The sequence below is a fragment of the Erythrolamprus reginae genome, chromosome 3 (genome assembly GCF_031021105.1).
Source record: "Erythrolamprus reginae isolate rEryReg1 chromosome 3, rEryReg1.hap1, whole genome shotgun sequence".
In the NCBI taxonomy this organism is placed as follows: Eukaryota; Metazoa; Chordata; class Lepidosauria; order Squamata; family Dipsadidae; genus Erythrolamprus; species Erythrolamprus reginae.
The window spans coordinates 29,469,106-29,485,912 of record NC_091952.1 but is presented as its reverse complement, the minus strand read 5'-3'; the positions used below and the strand labels follow the sequence as shown (position 1 = coordinate 29,485,912).

At 41.2% G+C, this 16,807-nt stretch overlaps 1 protein-coding gene across 1 annotated transcript in view; it reads right to left on the bottom strand.

Moving 5' to 3' along the window:
• Positions 1–12,625, bottom strand: part of LOC139165601 (thyrotropin-releasing hormone receptor-like) — a 31,203-nt gene extending 18,578 nt beyond the window's left edge. The window contains exon 1 of the mRNA XM_070748806.1: positions 11,816–12,625. Coding sequence (XP_070604907.1) covers positions 11,816–12,625 — 810 coding nt within the window. The remainder of the gene's footprint in view (positions 1–11,815) is intronic.
• Between the last annotated feature and the right edge of the window lie 4,182 nt (positions 12,626–16,807).

Sequence of the window (16,807 nt, the reverse complement as noted above, 5' to 3'; positions counted from 1 at the left end):
TGTCTAAGCAATTACCATATGTCAACTTCCTACTGTCATACTGTTGTGGTTAGCTCTGGCCCTGCTCCTGCCCCAAGACTGTGGATGTGGGGGAGACATCCACATGCTGCAGGCCTGTTTTGCCCCCCCGGTGGAATCTGCTGATGAAGGCTCCTCTGACCAAGAAGACATGAGTGACAGGGAGGAGGAGAGTGTGGCAGACAGCTCAGAAGGAGATCAATTATCTAGCTCCTCCTTGGATTCAGAACAAGAGTTAATGATACAGCCACACATGCTGAGAGCGATGCATAGGAAACAACATCTGAGAGATTATTATCAAAGAAAATGAGGCCACCTGTGGTTGGGTGGGGCTGTGGTAATTAGTGAGGCTGCTATAAATAGCAGCCTGTGGGTTTGGCCATTGTGGAGGATTATCTGATTGTTGTGTTTTGTGACTGCTTTACTGACTTTGATTTTTTGTGTGCTGATTTTTCCCCACTTTGAAACTAAACCAGAGCAAAGTGTGTTTCACTTTGTGAAAGAAGAAGGACTGTGAATTGCCTCACAGCTGCAAGCTAAGTATCACAGAACTGATAAGGGACTTGTACAAATTACCAGTTTGTTTGGAGATGAGTGCTCTTTGCTATACCAAAAGAGGGCTTGGTTTAAGTGAATTTTCATTATAAAGAACATTGTTTTCAATTTTCAAACGTGTGTGTGTCTGAAATTTGTATCTGTGAATTTTCGGGAGGATTCTACCAGAGAACCCAACAGAACACATACTAAGAATTTAAAAAGCTTAATTATATTGCCATCTTAAAAATGGAAAATTCTACATAGAACAATAAACCATGTGAAATATTTAATGCAAATGTTTTATATATTTTTAACTGTCAGGCTAAAAGTATAAATCAAAAGTAGTGACAATTCACAGAGTTAACAAATACATTTAGCTCCCTGACTCAGTCCTTGGTTTTAAAGAAGAAATCCTATGTGTGTACCACAAAGATTACTATATTGCACACAGGAAATTAGTTTATTAGATTTTGGTGGGTTTTTAGTTGTATGAAGCTGTAATTTTCCTTCCATAGTTCGAAGAAAAGAACAGAATAGACCTTTAGAAAATGATGTTTTTACTAGTGAAAGAATTAACAGTGATAAAATGACTGGAACCCTTCCCTTTGCTTTTATCCAAACAGAAGATTTGATTTGATTTGATTTGATTTGATTTCTATAGCCACTCATCCCAATAAGTGACTCTTGGCTGCATACATCATCAAACATCGAAACAATAAAAATTAAATGAAAAGAACCTGCTTTACTTTCTACATGTTTTCCTAATTCATTAGTAATACAAGGGTGAGGTATGAGTGGAAAATTAATCAAAATATTAAGTGGGAGGTTTCCCTCTAGTGGATAAAAATGCCACTGATGTCACTCTCATGCATAAGTTCTACTAAATAAAAATAGGAGTAGTTATCCATGAATAAATAATAATAATTTAATAATAATTTATTAGACTTGTATGCCGCCCCTCTCCGAAAACTCGGGGTGGCTCACAAAACAATAAAACAATACAGGACAAATCTAATAGTTAAAACTGTAACTAAAACCCATTATCTTAAAAACAATCGATACAACACAATCATACCCATAAAATGGGTCTCTACCAATTTTATTGCTATATTTCTATATAATACAATTATAACAGCATCACATCCCTTCTATATAGAAGTTTCAACAACAACAACAATAATCATCATGATGACGATGTAATAATGTCTACATTAGGCATGTGAGATATAATCCACAAAAGAACGTTGTAATGTATACTTTAATTCTTGTATTAAGTTGTGTCTTTTGGCTTCCCTGTCTTGGTTGTTCTGCCAGAAACATATCAACAACGACTTCAAAAGGCAAATATTTTTTGTAAGATATGCAGATGATACAACAGTGATCGGACTCATTTGAGACAATGATGAATCCGCATACAGACAGGAAGTTGAACAACTATCCTTGTGGTGTGACCAGAACAATCTAGAACTGAACACACTCAAAACTGTAGAAATGGTGGTAGACTTTAAGAGAAACCCTTCCACCCTTCCACCTCTCACAATACTAGACAACACAGTATCAACAGTAGAGACCTTCAAATTTCTAGGTTCTATCATATCTCAAGACCTAAAATGGTCACCTAACATCAAAAACATCATCAAAAAAGCACAACAAAGAATGTTCTTTCTGCGCCAGCTCAGGAAGCTCAAACTGCCCAAGGAGCTGCTGATTCAGTTCTACAGAGGAATCATTGAGTCTGTCATCTGCACCTCTATAACTGTCTGGTTTGGTGCTGCAACCCAACAGGACCGACACAGACTTCAGAGGATAATCAGAATTGCAGAAAAAACAATTGCTGCCAATCTGCCCTCCATTGAGGACCTGTATACTGCACGAGTCAAAAAGAGGGCGGGTAAAATATTTACTGACCCCTCACATCCTGGACACAAATTGTTTCAACTCCTACCCTCAAAACGTCGCTACAGAGCACTGCACACCAAGACAACTAGACACAAGAACAGTTTTTTCCCGAACGCCATCACTCTACTAAACAAATAATTCCCTCAAAACTGTCAGACTTTCTACTAAATCTGCACTTCTATTCTACTAGTTTTTCTCATAATTCCTATCACCCATTTCCTCCCATGTTGACTGTATGACTGTAACTTGTTGCGTATATCCTAAGATTTTTATTAATATTGCTTCTTCATTGCTTATTTGACCCCTATGACAATCATTAAGTGTTGTATCACATGATTCTTGACAAATGTATATTTTATTTTATGTACATTGAGAGCATATGCACTAAGACAAATTCCTTGTGTGTCCAATCACACTTGGCCAATAAAAATTCTATTCTATTCTATTCTATTCTTTTACCTAGTTAAAAAAAGGACATGATTATTTTGGTCTTGTATATGTTGGATTTAACTACAGTTGAATTATTACGGTAACTTTAACTATATAAAAGTTTACTGACCTGATGTCCGTATATTGTATGTATAATTACACATACACACAAATACACATTGACATATTTCAACTTTTGCATCCTTTCTACCCTGCTCATAGGTGTAATGCATTACTCAATGGTTTGATTGAGAGATACTGTAGTTGGGTAGATTTAATGTTATTTCCACAAATTAGATATCAAAATTTGCCAACCACAAGTTTGTTTGTTTATTTATTTATTTATTAGATTTGTATGGCTAACAACAATAATAAAAACAGCATGTAACAAATCTAATATTTAAAACCACTAAAAAACCCTTATTAAAAACCAAACATACACACAAACATACCATGAGTAAATTGTATAGGCCTAGGGGGAAGGAACCCCCATGCCTGATGGCAGAGGTGGATTTTAAGGAACTTACGAAAGGCAAGGAGGGTGGGGGCAATTCTGATCTCTGGGGGGAGCTGGTTCCAGAGGGCCCGGGCCACCACAGAGAAGGCTCTTTCCCTGGGTTCCGCCAAACAACATTGTTTAGTTGATGGGATTCAGAGAAGGCCCACTCTGTGGGAACTGACTAGTCGCTGGGATTCGTGTGGCAGAAGGCGGTCCCGGAGATATCCTGGTCCGATGCCAGGAAGGGCTTTATAGGTTATAACCAACCAACATTTATGTAACGTGGTTTCTCTGAAATCCAGAAACCTAAACCTAGAGCAGTATGGTGAACCTTTTCAGCACCAAGTGACACATGTTGGAAACTAGAAGAGCAGCCACCCGGTTCGTTCCCACATTCAGGAAGACCTGTAGGTTTGACACTTAATGCCCAGCCTAATTGCATACCTTTTAAGACAGGATCATCAGCATAGCTTCACTAACCCTTGACTAAAAAAAACCATATAGAGAGAGGGCTATTATCAATTATAGTTTTGTTTATAGATCTTTTGGACTCATTGTAGAAAAATGGCATATAAAACAGTGAACTTAAAAATAGTGAATTTAGTCAACAGTTTTAGTCAACAGTATTTTAAACTTTCTAAAGAGCCGAGGTGGCGCAGCAGGTAGAGTCCTGTTCTGCAGGACACTGAAGCTGACTGCTAGATCTGCAGGTCAGCGGTTCAAATCTCATCACCAGATCAGGGTTGACTCAGCCTTCCATCTTTCCGAGGTGGGTAAAATGAGGACCCGGATTGTGGGGGCAATATGCTGGCTCTGTTAAAAAGTGCTATTGCTAACATGATGTAAGCCGCCCTGAGTCTAAGGAGAAGGGCAGCATTAAAAAAATCTAACAAATAAATAAATAAATCCTAAATGTTTTCCTTTTGGCTGGTCAGGAAACATAATAATAAAACTCTCTTTTTTTTAGAAAGATTTGAGGATCTCCTACAAGAAATATATCAACTGTACAATGGAATTCATAATCAGAAAGATGGTTTGAAGGATGCAACTGGTAACTGCATTCTATATTTCCTTGACTATGCTTCTGTACAGATACATATCATATCATGATCTTTACAATCATTCTGAATTAGATGAATTAAGCGAGAGCTTACGTTCAGTGTAACATTACGCTTACGTGGCAGTGTAACATTCTGCATACCTGGATATAACAGTTGGCAATTACAGAGTAACACACTTCTTTTTGCTAAGAACTTTCTTTTTTTCTTGTTTTGTGGGGAAAGCAATTTTTCTCTTTAATCTTGAACATGGAGAAAATCAATTTACTCTCCAAGGAAAGCTAGGTCTTTATAAGGCAGTCTGTTTGTGCAAATCTTTGCTAGAAAGGTGGGAAGAATACATACCGTATGTGCCTGGGATATCATTTCCCTCGTTGCTTTGGGTTTGTGTAAGAGATTGAAAAATAAACACAGTCCTAATAGGAAAGAATTCTGCATAAGGTGCAAACAGGGAAGAAAGGGAGAAATGGTAGGAGAGAAGTCAGGAAGCTGTGGTGACACACAAAGGAAGCAGTGAAGGGCTGCATTTTTTTTTTCACTACCACACTGTGGGCATGGCTTATTTTGTGGGTGTAGCTTGCCAGCCATGTGACCAGATGGGAATGGCTTGATGATCATGTGATTGGGGGCGGCTTAAAGGTCATATGACTGGCTTAAAGATGGCCAACTTGATGTCACTCACGTCAAGGGTTAGGGTGCCTCTCCTTTCCTTGCCTCAAAGAGATACAATTTCCCTATCTATTTACTATTACTGAATATCCAAAATATACTATTTAATTATTACAATACATATGTGTAATATGTAATACATATTATACATAGGCACACAAAAATACTGTATACATTATCTACTATATAAACTGTATGTGTATGTATACACACACACATGCACGCGCAGCTCTTCTAAAATTATACACGTTCAACCTCATTTACTGCGATAGGAAAAACATACCCAGGGCCAAGAAGGGGAAAAAAGAAAAAAATTCAAAATTTTTCTATCAGTTCTGCGTACCTGACCATACCCGTAGGAGCCCATCACTGAAAGAAAGGATTGGGTGGCAGAGAAAGGAGAAATTCAGTAATGTGCATAGATGAGATGAGATGAGATGAGATGAGATTAGATCAGATTAGATCAGATTCGATTAGAACCGTGTAGATCAGCTAGTCCAACCCTCCACTGAAGCAGGAATCCTACACCATTTCAGACAAATGGCAGTCCAGTGTCCTCTTGAAAGTCTCAATTGCTGGATCTTTCACAGTCTCTATAGGCAAGCTGTTCCACTGGTTGATCGCTCTCACTGTCAGAAAGTTTCTCCTTATTTCCAGGTTGGTCAGTTTCCATCTATTCTTCCTTGCCTGGCCTTCTGGTATCTTGAAAAACGGTCTGATCCCATCCTCTGTATGGCAGCCCCTCAAGTATTAGAATATTGCTGTCATGTCTCCCCTGGTCCTTGTTGTAAGCAGACACTAATTTCCCAATTTGGACATGACACTAAACAATGACCACTGATTTGCCCTTTGCTGCTCAGGAGTGTCGGGAGGGGTTGTAAAGCAGGTTGCCTAACCCAACTCTTCATCTAATGATGAAGCCATAGTATGCCTTCATCGTTAGAAGAATTCAGGAAAACCAGAGTTCTTGCTTGCTAACATACATTCTACATTTATTACAAAAATAGTAGAAGCAGTTGGGCACGTAGTTACAGAGATAGATCGAACACAGAGGAAAATAACATTTGGAGCCTCTGCAGTTTTTCTTAAGAAAAGCATATGCTTAGATATTCCTGTTCATAATTACTCAGTGACCTGACGAATAGTAACAACCTGGTAGGTATGCTTCCTCCTGCACTGCACTTCATAAATCTTTCTCATTATCACCTCTTATATTGTTTCAGACAGAATTCTCCCTAATAAGTTCTCAAGAATGTTAAACAAATTCCCTCTGTAGTTTTCACAGTCATTTTTGCTATCTTTCCCTCTGAGATAAGGCAACAATAAGAGTGGTTTTTTTAATCATTAGGCACAGATCCGTTCCTCACTCAAATTACATGTCTATTTTGCTACAAGCAAGCCACTTTAGTAGCTGAATATGTATTCAATTATACCATCTATAACTATGGTCTCATCATCTACCATATTCTCAGAACAATTATATCCATTTTTGTCTTGGTCACTAGTATTTATAGCATCAGCAGTGCAGATTGTTCTACAGTATGTATTATATCTCCTAGATTCTGGAATGCAGGCAACAATTTGACTGGCAAGTAGTCTCTACATAACAAAACCTTGTTTGAATAGTATTTAATAACATGAACTTTTAGGGATAAAACTGAATATTGGTTGTATTTGTGGTATAGGGTAAAAAATGTTCCCACACTGCCAGGTCCCGTTAGTAGGAAAAGCTCTGTATGGCATGGGTATGACTAAGGCTGGTAACTATCTCTATTCCTTCCCTATATTACTGTCCATCTCCATGTCGTGCTGAAAATTTCCAGAATTTTTTTTTACATAAGAGCTTCTTACACTGTTTATAATTTCATTGAAAAATTGTTTACAGGGTGGATTTTGAACTCACATTTTACTCTCCTGTTGTAAAGCATTTTAAGTTGTTCTTCTTAAAAATCTCTTCAGCATCTTGTAGCCTCTCTGCTTATTCATCTTCATGATCTACAAAATCCCCAATGGGGGAATTCTCTTCTACATTTGGATTTAATTGGAATATGTGGGAATCCAGCAAGGTTTCACAATATTGATAGGCTGGCTATTTGAAAGATGAAAGGCGAGACCAATTGCAACTCCCTACACCTTGTTACCTGCCTGATAAGATCAGGCAAACTCCCTAGGTGCAATCTTATGGGCATGGAATTTCATTGTTTTTGTTTCATCTTTGGAATGTTTTTTTTTTCATTAAAATTAATGTAAATTATTTTTCCTGCAGAAAAAAAAAGGAAACTTTTTATCGACTGCATTTTTCCTTTTACATATGATGCACAGTTTGCCATTATATTATTACAGGTGTTGATGAAGATACAAATAGTATCAGCTCTTGGAAGGTTTAAGAACTGTAGCTCTTCTCTGTTTATCACACAGATGTAGGTTATCTGAAGACCTCAGCCTGGAGTACCCTTAACATTCATCATTAATTGTAATTTTCCTAGTCTAATCAATGCAGGGAGCCTGGTTCACAAGAAAATGTGTATAAAATTATAATCTCAGAAATTAATTCTAGTCACATTGATTCTGACATATATCACACCACAATGGTCTTTTGACTCTTATTAAATAGGGTTAGAATCACAGCCTTCAATGTAAAGTGATTAAATAGAACATTAGTGTTGAATTCTTTTGGAACCTGGACAGGCAGCATTTTTAGACTTAGGAATAGTGTTGTTTTTAATGCAATGTCTTTATAGTGGGAAAGATGAAGAGAACTGAATATAGTGCGTTCTATTTTTTGCTTATCTCCAGTAAGATGGGAATCATATCTCAGATATTTGTTGAACATTTTGGCAAAGTCACTGGAGCAGGGCCAGGCTCCAGGGAGTTGCATAACTGACATGGACTGAACATTCATTCTTGTTTGTTTGATTCTTATTCTCTTTCTGTCTCCCTGGTCTTGCTGGGTGAGTGATTAGTAACGGTTGTCATCAGTCTTGGTAGGGGTGGGATTCAAACATTTTAGCAACCAGTTCTCTGCCAGGTTGCTGGGTGGGTGTGGCCATGGTAGGCGTGGCCTACTCAGCCTCCTGCACCACGGTGGGGGGAGGCGTTTTCATCCTCCCCAGGCTTTGCAGGTTTTTCTCGAGCCTCCCAGAGGGCAAAAAAAGCCTCCTCTAGGATCCGGAGACAGAAACAGGCCCATTTCTGGACTTCCAGAACTTCTGGAGGCACATTTTTTGCCCTCCCAGAGCCTCCTCATGGGTCCTGCACTTCCTGACATCCAAAATAGGCTGCGTGGAGACTCCTGGGAGGGGCAGCGTCGGCAGGGCCAGCCAGTCCTTGCAGCTACCGATTCAGCCAACCAGATATAAAATTAGTATCCAGTTTGCCTGAACTGGTCTGAACTGACTGAATCCCACCCCTAATCTAGAGGCTCCCCTAGGCTGTTCCCATTCACTTCCAACTCCTTCCCTCCTTTGAGACATCTTCCCCCTACATATAATTTGGAAACAGATTGCAAGTGGTCCTTCTGATTTTAATCCTGGTTTTTCTTCCAGAATTTCGGTGTAGTTAAGTTCTAAGGCTTTTCTTTTTTATTTATTTTTATTTATTTGTTTGTTTGTTTGTTTGTTTGTTTATTTTGTCCAATACACAATGAGAGTTTTAATGGGTAGATAGATAGATAGATAGACAGACAGACAGACAGACAGACAGACAGACAGACAGACAGACACATACATACATACATACATACATACATACATACATACATACATACATAGTAAAATACATGATGAAGGTTATAGAGGAGATACTCATAGTAAAATATATCTATGAAAGAATAGAAAAGAAGATATAGTAATAGAACATATCAATGAAAGAATAGAAGAAGAGATATAGGAATAGAGGAAAGGTATAGGAGATATAGGAGAGCAATAGGACAGGGGACGGAAGGCACTCTAGTGCACTTGTACTCGCCCCTTACTGACCTCTTAGGAATCTGGATAGGTCAACCGTAGATAATCTAAGGGTAAAGTGTTGGGGGTTTGGGGAGGACACTATGGAGTCCGGTAATGAGTTCCACGCTTTGACAACTCGGTTACTGAAGTCATATTTTTTACAGTCAAGTTTGAATTTTCTTGAATTGCTTATTTTTAACTGATGCTGCCAACAGTTATATGGATAGAGTTGGGTAATCTTGTAAACACTTGAAAGAAAGAAATAAAATAAAATAAAATAATAGATCATTCTTGTAGGGACCATATTAACTATTATACACCATTTGTTGTAAGATGTTCAGAGTTATTTGACATTGAGATGGGTAACATATAAATTTAACAACTAATAAATATTCAAGAATAACATGGCTGAGAAGTGAAAGTTTTGAAACTATAACAAGGAAAAAATACTTTGTTGTCCAAATCCTCAGAACAGAGGCTTAGCATCTCAAGGTCCAGAACATCAACAGCCAATGAATAAATAGGAAAAAGGTACTCCATTTAGCAGCTGAAACTGGAATTCAATTCCACATTTGGTAACTCATGCCTACAACCAGTGATGGGCTACCAAAATTTTTACTACCACACTGTGGGCGTGGCTTATGCATTTTGTTTCAACATCTTTCAGTGCAAAATGGGTGCTCTGGGGTGGAGCTCCAAATTTTGCTACCGGAACTGCTACCGGAACTGCGTTCCTGACCATAGGAGCCCATCACTGCCTACAACTAACTTGGCACAACCTAGGGACTGCCCTCTAGAGTATTTTCAAATAATTTTGCATTGGCTTCATTCTTCCAGATCCCAAGATGTTTATGCTAATAAGTCTTTGGAACTCTACTTTTTCTTCCCCCATTTGAAGATATAACCTAAGACAGAGAAAAATAAAAGATCTGTTCTTGTTTGCATTTGAAAACAGCTAAGGGATTGATGGGGATGGTAATGGAGCACATCTGAAAGAGTTCAGGCTGGAGAAGCTGCTGTCATACAGATGCCCATCTCAATTTAAAACCACTCTTTCCAATTTGCCATTCCACCATCCCTAAGAAATCCACACTGTTATTTATTTAATTACTTACTTACTTACTTACTTACTTACTTGTTAGATTTGTATGCCGCCCCTCTCCGAAGACTTGGGGCAGCTCACAGCAACAGAACAATACAAATCCAATAGTTAAAAACAATTTAAAACCCTTAATATAACAAAACAATCATACATCTCATACAAACCATACATAAAGCGGGAGCTTTCTGGTGTCAGACGTGTCTCTTAAATATACCACCCTGAGAAATAAGTTATGCCCATTTATCTGTAATAGCTCATTTCTTTTAATATGAGAGATGTTAATTATAATATAGTATGTTACAGATAATCCCTGAACATGTTATGGAAAATACTAGTTCAATGTGTTCTACCGGTTAATGGCAGAGTAATGCTGGGAAAATCCATTTACAAAATCTCTTTTCACTGGGTGACTCTGAATCTGTTATTCTTACATTCAGCCTAACCTATCCTTATCTGCATGAGTTTCTTGTATGATATAAAATTATTTGAAAAGAATAGAAGAATGACATAAATTAAGTTATATCACCAAGAGATTCTAGAATGAAATGAAAGATATAACTTAACTTGTATAATTAAATGGCTGCATAATGCTCATTCAGTCTCACAGTTTTTTATCTTCACTTCAAACATCTAGCACAGGGGTGTCAAACTCAAGACATGGGGGGGGCTGATTCAGCTGGTGGGGTACTTAGATCTGTTCCACGGGGTCACCCTGGAAACACCCTGGTTGTAAAATAGAGCAAAACTCACTTAATAAATGTGTCACTTAGCAACATAAATTTTGGGCTCATTTGTGGTTGTAAATCAAGAATTACCTACATTAAACAACACCAAATGATCAATTATTGGTACCTGGGGTGAATTCCCTCAGCTTCCCAACCTTTGAGAAAAATAGTCATGATAGGATTAGGGTTAGGGTTAGGGTTGGGGTTGGGGTTGCAGTTGGGTTAGATTGGGTTGGGTTGGGTTGTAGTTGGGCTAAGGTTGCAGTTAGGGTTGTGGTTGGGTTGGATTTGGGGTGTGGGTGGGGTGGGGTGGGGTTAGGGTTAGGGGTTGGGGTTGGGGTTGGGGTTGGGTTGGGGTTGGGTTGAGGTTGGGGTTGGGTTGGGGTTAGGGGTTGTGTTGGGGTTGAGGTTGGGATTCGATTGGGGTTGAGGTTGGGGTTGGGGTTGGGTTGGGGTTAGGGGTTGGGTTGGGGTTGGGTTGGGGTTAGGGGTTGGGGTTGGGCTGAGTTGGGTTGGGTTGGGGTTGGGGTTGGGGTTCAGGTTGGGGTTGGGGTTGGGGTGGGGTTAGGGTTAGGGGTTGGGTTGGGGTTGGATTGAGGTTGGGGTTGGGGTGGGATTAGGGTTAGGGTTAGGGGTTGGGTTGGGGTTGGATTGAGGTTGGGGTTGGGGTTAGGGTAGCATACCTACCTGAAGGTTGCCACTACCGAACCAGTCCAAACTGGTATAATACCACCTCTGTTTACAATCATATCATAGTTATTGCAATAGAACTTATATACCATTTCATAGTGCTTTTACAGCCTTCTCTAAGCTGAAATCCTAGAGAGTGATGTTCATAAGGGGAGAAAAAACTGGACTACAGGTATACTACTCTCCAGTACATCTACATACCTAATTTACATCCTGACCTAAAAATAAGCAAAAAGACGAACCTGTTTCCTGGAGCTCAGAGCACCCTTGTTTCCTCGGCAAGAGAGCTTCATGGAGCTGGAGGTAGTGACGGAGCTGCTGCGCTTGCTCATCCGGCTTGTATGCTGCGGTGTTGCAGGCAGTGGATTCATGAAGAGGATACGGGCAATGAGACCGTACAGAACGGTGGCCAAACCCAGGGGGATGACATAGAATATGGTGAAGTCTAAGAAGTAGATGGGCATATAGAGGTTCCTGGAGACACGATAGCCACAGCTGACCTGAGTGCCATCAGCAAACATGGCTTTCGAGGTATCCACCAAAAAGAACCACATGAGACAGTAGAGCGAAGTGCAGAGCCATAGGAGAGCGATGATGCGTTTGGCCCGGGCTACGGTGCAAAGCAGCTGTGCCTTTATGGAGTGGCAGATGGCAATGTAGCGCTCCACCGTGAAGGCTGTGATGGAGCATGCTGAGATGTTGATGCCCAAGTACTGCAGGTAAGTAATGCAGAGGCAACCAGCGTAGCCATACACCCAGGAAGCCACCACCTCAGAGATGTTGGGCAGCCCTGCCGCCAGTAGCACAATCAAGTCAGCTATAGCCAGGCTCACCAGGTAGCAGTTGGTGGGAGTCACCATGTGCTTGGTGCGAAGAACCACTAAGACTACCATAATATTGCCTGCAATGCCTACCCCGCAGATCAGAAGGACCAGCAAAATAGTGACCACCTGGACCTCCAGGGGTAACTGAGGCATCTTGCTCAGAAGAGTCTGGTTTGTGCTGATATTGCCCATGAGGGCTTCAAAGAAGTCCCAAGATTGATTCTCCATTTGTGACTCTCACGTGGATTGTTCTTCCTTGATACTGATGATTTCCAAGCCAAGAACTATTTCAACAGGTATCCTAAAGCACGGGAAGAAATAGAGAATTGAGATTGCTAGATTAAAGCCCACGTGACCTGATTTTTAAGAATGTCACTGTTGAGCAGGGATTCAAACCTTTTTTTAAAAAAAAAGTATTGATTTTTATAACAATGAAACATGCACACAACATATAACAATGTGCTCAGTGTTCAAAGTGCCTGCCACCAGACAACATTCATACCCCTCCACCAAAATGGGGAAATATTTTCTATATATCATTTTAACTCAAGAGTAATACATCTATTTACATTTTATAAAGTAATTCTAATTTATTCTTTATAGCTTGGTCTCGAATTCTACTGACCACATATCCTCTTACCTTGTCCCATTGTCCAGGGACTCAAACCTTGAATTTAAATCTTAGGCATGTTATTATTTCACAATCATACTACTATATTGGAATTACAGCTATCTATCTTTCAGGATTGCTAATTATATTATTTGTATAAATCTCTTTGATTCTATTTTTTAAATAAGCAATTTAACCTGGGTACTGAATTAAATGTTTTTCATTTGAACAATATATTGAACTATAAATTCATTAAATGGTGTAAATGCATATGGCACACTAAGACTTGGGCCCTTTCTTCACTCCTAATTTACGTAGGTTCAGGACTACTTGATAAGACCAATGTAGATCACACAATGCTAGTTTTACCTTATCCCATCTTCCACCAGGCTTCTGCTGTTTCTTTATATTCTGGATTAAGTTTTCCTTGTTTAAACTGGCAACTATAGCCAATTATAGCCTTGTTTAAACTTGCAACTATGGGTAAAAATCCCTAGCATTTCACCAAACCTCTTTGGATGATCTGTGCTGGACTTTGGCTTTTGGCATGTGGAAAGATATGGTTGCCCCTCCCTATTTACATAATTTAATAGTAAGATATGCTAGTAGAATAGAGTAGCGTAGCGTAGTGTAGCATGGAGTGGAGTGGCATAGAGTAGAGTAGAGTAGAGTAGAATAGAATAGAATAGAACAGAACAGAATAAAATAGAATAGAATAGAATAGAATTATTTATTGGCCAAGTATGATTGGATACACAAGGAATTTGTCATTCCTTGGGCGAATACCAACCATACCACCGAATAGAGTTTGACTTGATCACTGACCTGAAAATCTTGATATGCAACCCATAAGTCCATTGAAACATAGATAATTACAATTCAATTTATGGTAGCAATTATTTTAATGACACTGTGTAGTGTAGGTTTCGCTAAAAGGAGAAAACACAGTTAATTATAATTTTCATTTCTAAAGTTCTAGAGTCAAGGACCTTTGCTGATACTGCAACTAGACATTAGGTTCATCCAAGAGTTGGAATCAAGATATCAACAGAATATTTGTTACAGGATAAATGTAGCTTACCCAAATGCAAAATGACATATTCCAAATGAAAGATAATGCACTGAATTATCTCTTAATATCTACCGGTCAGCAGGACTGTTCAAAATACCAAGAAGGGTAGTTTGATCGAATCACCCCACTGCAACAGGCAACCTAAGCATTGTGGTTCTTCCTTGTCTTAAACCAGAGCAATTGAACCACTTAATCCATTACCATTTCTCCAGCCCTTCAGTGGTCTCCTTCACATGCAAAGCAAAGCAAGTGGTTGAGGCAGAACCTTGGTGTGGTGAAAAAAACACCATATTAATCAGGGGAATAACCAGTGTTGCCTTCAAACCTGGATCATGCTTGGTTTGTACAAGCCATTGGGGTACAGTTGCTTCTCCCAATCCAGGGTTCTCCAAATTGGTCGGGACTCTGATGCCTCGAAATTTCACCCAACAAGATGATTGCGGCTGGGGAAATGTAGGAACTGGTGGTTAAATCTCCCCGGGAGATTACAGCCTGCAGAAGGTTTAGGGGGAAATGACAGCAGTCACATTATAAGCATCCCCAGACTGCCCACAAACTCTCTTTGCAACTGAACCCTCTTCTTTCTGAGCCAGCCTTTGCTCTTCTGCAGATTTAGCCTTGCTGAGTAGATGTAAAAACTACTTGTCACGCCTTCCAAAGGTGCGTCGGGCAAAGCCCTAAAGCGCCAGGGCATCGTTCCGGAGGAGGGTTTCGGTCTCCTCGCATCGGATGCCCAGGCGAAAAATGCGGTCCAAAGCCTTCCTTCATCCAGCAAGTAGAAGGACCAGGCGGAGAAGCAGAACGGAAAAGCTCCGACCGGCACCTGCTGGAGTGGACCCGAACCAAGCCAGGTACGCTGGGCTTCAGAAGACAACGTGCTGACCTCGCTCAACGGACCTTTAGAAGCTCAGGGCACCGGCTGATCCTCAACCCCCAAATTGGTCTGGAATCAGAGCCGCGGGGTCTCCACGGCTGGGATTTTCGTTTCTCCCCCCCCCCAACCTTCCCATCCTGGTCGCCGCTGCTTCTTTGATCTCTCCAAAAATTACCTTTGGGAAGCAGCGGGAGCGCACCGGTTGGGATTGAAAGGCAAAGAAGGGAAGAGCCGGAGGAGGACGGAGTCTGGGAAAAGGATGTCCAGGGTTCGCCGGCGGAGGGGCTTCAAACGGGACGCGGGAGCAGAAGCGGAGAAAAGAAGCGAGAAAGTTTACCATGGCGAAGGCGAGCGGGGCGCGGAAAGCCGATGACTTCTCCAGCCAGCCTGGTGGGTCGCCTGCCAGATGCCTTTCCCCGCTCTCTCTCTCGTCGGGGGATGGATGCCAGGGAGCCGGCGTCGCTGCAGTCTGTCCCGCCTCCGCTTACCGTCCCCGGGTAGGTAAACGGCGAGAGGGAGGTCCTAGCGCTCCCCCACCGCCTGGCTGAAGGGGAGGGGGCTTCGAAAAGGGGAGGGGGCTTCGAAAAGGGGAGGGGGCAGCAGTGGGACCCCCTGGGCTGCCTTTCCGCCTCCTCCACCCGCTCCCAAACTAGGACTTCGTGCTCGTTCCTGAGTAGGGCTGAGACCCGACCTACCGCTCTGAGTTTACGCAGCCCCCAAATTCGCTTGTGAGGCGCCGCCGTTAAGTTCGTGATGGTTTTTAATTAATCCTCCCTTAAAGAAGTCACCGGTCTCTTCCTACAGTAATAAATCTTAAACAAATTAAGCCTCCAGGGTGCGACAAGACTCTGCAGAGGATGACAGCTGGGAGACTCCAGAATGCAAATGGCCTTTGGGATAAAAGAGTTCCATGTTGACATGGTTTTTTGCCCTCCCAGTCGACTAATCTGGTTAGCTTCGGGGCGTCTCTTCTCTGGCAAGGCTCTAACAACCACCTGCCAAGCAGACAGACAGGCAAAACTGAGGGAGGGAGAGGGACAGCTCCCTTCCCTTCACACATGCTGTAGCTTATGGCCAGCAAAAGCATCACCTGTTGAATGGATGTCTGTCTCCCAGCATGCAAAGGTGTAGCTGCCCCAATGCCCCCAGTGGAGATGCTCAGTCTCAGGATGCAAATGGAAGCATGTAGCATGTAACTGGCTGTGAGGGATGCTGTGATCTGATGGGAAACAAAAGCCATCTTCAACCACTGAGAGGAGAAATGTGATAATTATTTCAGTGTTAAAATGATTGTGTTGCTTCTTTGCATTATTAAATTGTTTTGGTTGGTGTGTACGAGGTGTTCAGGGAGGGGTAGCACCTCTGGTGTAGGCATATCCAGTCCTTTTATGGCAGCCCATTTTAGAGCAGCTTTTAGGACAGCTTGCTCACCTTTGGTCTCCACCTGTCACTCAGCTCTCACATGTGGTTCCCAATAGCTGTAGCATGCACAGCAGCCACACCTTGGGCAACAGCTCCAACAGGTTGGCCAAACTAGGTTGAGAGTAGCCATTAGGTCATTGACCTTCAATGAGATAGGGACTTGTCTATCCTGAGCATGTGAAGACAGATTCTGGCAGATTGAGCGAATGAAACCTACTAGATTAGTACAATGGTCATGGAGGTGGTCTCTGCAAGCGATGTGGTATGCTAAGAGCACATCAAAGTTTGTAAGACGAAACAATGTTTCCCATAGGAATAAATGGAAAAGCAATTAATGCGTGCAAGCCCAAAACTCACCCCTTTTGCCAGCCGAAGCGCTTGTTTTTGCGCTGCTGTGATTACCCTGAGGCTCCCCGCCATGGGAAAGCCCGC